This window comes from Poecilia latipinna, unplaced genomic scaffold, assembly GCF_001443285.1.
Source record: "Poecilia latipinna isolate Pla-1442-1.1 unplaced genomic scaffold, P_latipinna-1.0 Scaffold6365, whole genome shotgun sequence".
Classification (NCBI taxonomy): domain Eukaryota; kingdom Metazoa; phylum Chordata; class Actinopteri; order Cyprinodontiformes; family Poeciliidae; genus Poecilia; species Poecilia latipinna.
Genome location: NW_015118981.1, coordinates 906 through 5,085, shown reverse-complemented (window position 1 = coordinate 5,085; position 4,180 = coordinate 906). Strand labels below are relative to the sequence as shown.

Genomic DNA, 4,180 nt, shown 5'->3' with positions numbered 1-4,180 from the left:
TTAGGAATTAAATGTAAGAGAAATCAATCAATGAAGATGAGGAACTGTGAGAACACAATGAAGTAGACTAGCAAGTAAACACAAGATATTTATGGAGTATAAAAAGGATTTATGTAGGATTGGCGCAACTTTGCTGGAGTGCTTTGCTCAGGGGAACATCAGCAAGTAGCAAGATGAACCTGGAATCGAACCCACAACTTCTGATTATAAGATGACTTGCTGGAAACAGCAACATGCCAAAACCACCCAACAGAACTCGTCCAGATCAATGGTAGCTTGAAAAGCACTGAAATATTAAAGTATAACTTCATAACATAAAAGTTGATAACATTGGTGTAAATCACATAACAGTATAAGAGATAATATATAACACAGTGGCATGTCGCATAACCACTAGAAAACCAAACACCACGTCAAGCTTTCTCTAAATAGATCAGCACCATTGAGAAAAAGATAGTCATTTCTCAATCGGGAAGTAAGATTAATTAAACCAACATCTAATATGAATCACACACCTAAGAAAAAAATAAAAACAAAAGAAAAGAGTAGATTTTACTTTTTAGAACAGATGAAATTCAGCATCTCATCATCATTTCTTTTGAACCACTGATGTTTTCCTCTCGTCTCCATGGCTCCAGACATGTCACAGTCGTCCATCTGTCCATCTAAAGCCCAGTTCTTATATCTGACCACATCATCACTGACCCAGAACCACAAATCCAGAGTGCAGGTGTAGCGCAGACCCATCCAGACATAATCAGTCGATGCCTCCTTGACTTTCTCCTGGATCCATCTCTGATCATCCATGTTGGTGATGGTGACCAGGTCATGGTGGTGATCTCTGCAGTAGGTCAAGGCGTCCTCCCAGGTTTTATTTTCTTTGATCAGGATCACGTTATCTAAACAAAGAAGCCATGAATATGAACAAGTCTTCACAGCAAACCCAAAATGATGACACATACATCAAATGTTACAACCACGCAGATGTGACACCTATTTCAATTGATTTTCAAATCAAGTCATCTCCTCGGTGTTTTTTACCGTCGTAACAGATGAAGTGTTTCTTGGCCATACAGTTCTCATTCCTCCATCTGCCTTTATCATTAAACTTAAACATGGCACATTGTCCACTGTTGGGTTGTTGATTGTTGAAGCCTTTGTGCCAGTATCTGAAAGAGAAGCTGCTTCCATCGGACCACTTCCAGGCGTCTCTGAACAGACCGAAATGTACGTGTGTTTTGTTTCCCACAGAGTTCAAAACATTCGCCGATCTTGCATCCTGTAGCTGCTTCGATCCACTGATCATGTCTGTGTGATTCTCTCTGCAGTAAATCTGAGCTTTCTGCCAGGTCTTCTTGTCTTCAATCAAGTGGTATTTCTGGTTTCTATCAGTTTCTGTGGAGAAAAAAAACACATTTTAGGCTGAGAATATTTGAGGGAAGTTGATAACTTTGTCATACTTGCGATCAGAACTGCGTAAACAAATCGGTACCACTTTACAATAAAAAGTTCCCCTTACAGATGGATAATAAAAAATATATATAGATATGTTATCAATTCATCTGCAAGAACTTTATAAATCATTTACTAGGCATTGAGAGTGAGAAGGAGACTGTATGCTAAACAATTCCGTCTATGAATCCTTGTGTTTACAAGGCAGTCTGAAAAGTTTAGTGTAACAATTGTAAGGATCTATAGATGAACAGAATTGGTTCACTATTTGGCAAGAAACAGGTAAATTTTGTCTCCTTTTCACCCTGAATTAATGTATAATAAACAGCTATTGATGATTTATAAACGGCTTAGAGAAGAATAAACATCTATGAACTAATTATCAGTCATCTATAAGGAGAGTGGTACCGCTGATACATCTCTCATGCAGATGGTTTTATTCAATTACTTAGTTTATTTTCTGGGTTTTCTTATTACTCACCATCATAGCAGAGGAAAAATTCCACGTGATGACAAGATTCATCTGCCCATGTAAAACTTTTAAACAGAAATCCACAGTTCCCAGATATTTCATTCCTATGTTTGTCAGTCGGTTCTCCTGACATCCAGTTTGTGTCACTTACATCGAACTCCACCCCAGGCAGAGACCAGTACCATGTTCTGGTACCATGTGTTTGATAATGCAGACCAATCCAAGCTCGGTTTTTACTACCAGCTGAGATGCTGATGAGTCTCTTCATGTCCTTCATGTTAGTCACTGTGACCAGGTCAGTGTGTTTCTCTCTGCAGTACTGCTGAGCTTCAGTCCAGGTCTTATTTTCATTAATGTAGAGAAACTGGTAGAGCTGACAGTCCATGAAGCAACACTGAGCTGAAACATGAAACATGCTGGTATTAATTTAGGGTGATTTCAGCAACACACAACATAGGATAAATGTTTCAGTGAAACAAGATGATTTAAGCTCCTGTGACAAAAAAAATCTACTACAAATCTATTTGTGTTTCTGATCAACTTACCCATCAGGAAGAGCAGAATCAGACTCCACTGCATCTTTGCTGTCAGATGAATTATTTTCCTCCAGCAGTTTGTCTCTGCTGGATGAAGAACATTTAAACACTTCATATCAAGGTTTGACAAGCTGCAACAATGCGGAGAGAACAGAAAAGTCGAAGTCAGACAGGAAACAGAATATTTAAATATCAAGCACAGAAAGAAAGTTAAAACATGGACCTGGTTACCTTCCGTGTCTCGTCAAACCTCTGCCTGACGTTCTGATCGACGTTCCCGGGTTAAATGTCGACTTCTGATGAACAGCGATCACATAAGAGCGAGTCTGTCAGCATTTGAATGTTCAAACGGGAGGATGGGTCTGTTCTTTACAAAGACGATAATTCATGTTACATGTTATACAATAAATGACAGAAAATAAGGAGGGTGAGCTGAAGCAACTTATGTAAGGAAAAACAGATTGGATTTTTTTAGCATCAGATTAAAAAAAATAAGAATAAGAGATAATACTTTACATACTTTACAGAAAACGGCTTTTACCTCAGTTAGATATTTGCTTAAAATATAACTGTTTACCTCATTATCACCTGTTTTAAGTAAATACTGATATATTTACCCTGCTGCCTAATTTGGCTGAGCTGAACTCACTGTGCTGTTATCTGAGCTAAATTCTGACCTTTGACCTGAGGATGTTTAAAGGATGTTTTTATTAACTCAACACCTCTTTAAAATATTTTTGAATTATTTGACATTCTTACACAAAGAAGTCAAATATGATTCTTCATAAATTCTCTTCAGCCTCCTCATCATCTTCAGTGCAAAAGCTGAATATCCTGCTTTTATTTTGAAAGCCGGGGGTCTGAGTTTGAACATGACCACAGCATTTTTTTCCAATTGGAGTCTCTGTCATTTGTCAGCTTTTTCTAAGAAACACTCAGGATCTCTATATGCAACATTTCAAAAGTGATTTTCCATGAATTATTCTACATATTGTATATTTCTTACAAGTAAACGATTCAGAAATCTCATGATCACATGGTCCCGTCTCTGTTGCCAGGCCTGATCTTGAGGTTTGTGTGTATTAAAACTGGTGCAGACGGGATTGCACACGCAAACCTATTCTATCATCTGGGACTGCATCTGCAAAAAGGGAAGTACAGCAGGCCTTTTGTGTGTCTGCCTTCGTGACAGTGCAAAACACTGTCACGAAGTGCAAAATACTTACCAATGTGACTCATTATTGCATGGGAAATGTCAACTTCTTCCTGGTCCTCGCTTTTTATTTTGCATTTTTACAGCGCTCTTCTTGTTAGGTTTAGAAGAAGTTTGGTGTGAATTAAGTTTTGGTTAAGGTTATGGATAGGAACAGACTAGCAATGGTTGGTGTGAGTGAAAATGTCTGCATTAGGTATGAATGTAGTTCCTAAAATGAATGGAAGTCATTACAAAGTCCTGAGTTTTTATAGAAGTCCAAGGATGTGTCTGTGTGTGTGTGTGTGTGTGTGTGTGTGCGTGTGTGTCTCTTTGGTGTTAGAGGTGGTTTAGTTCTTCAGACAATAATCCTGTAGAGACGGACCGACTAGAAGAAGTACAGCTCACCAGAAATGTAAGTTATGGGTTTAATAATAGGATACAAATCTACAAATATCTCACAATCTTAAGTGGGACAGATGGATCCAGTGAATTTGGAAATTTCATAATGAAATTGAATGAAAGGTT

General features: G+C 38.1%; 1 protein-coding gene across 1 annotated transcript; it reads right to left on the bottom strand.

The window, feature by feature from the left end:
• Nucleotides 1-542: 542 nt before the first annotated feature.
• On the bottom strand, nt 543-2,288 carry LOC106943894 (macrophage mannose receptor 1-like; the record flags this gene model as incomplete). Its single annotated transcript, XM_015027188.1, has 3 exons — nt 543-899; nt 1,156-1,395; nt 1,934-2,288. Coding segments are annotated over 3 exons (942 nt in total), but the record flags the coding sequence as incomplete, so codon positions are not given.
• Between the last annotated feature and the right edge of the window lie 1,892 nt (nt 2,289-4,180).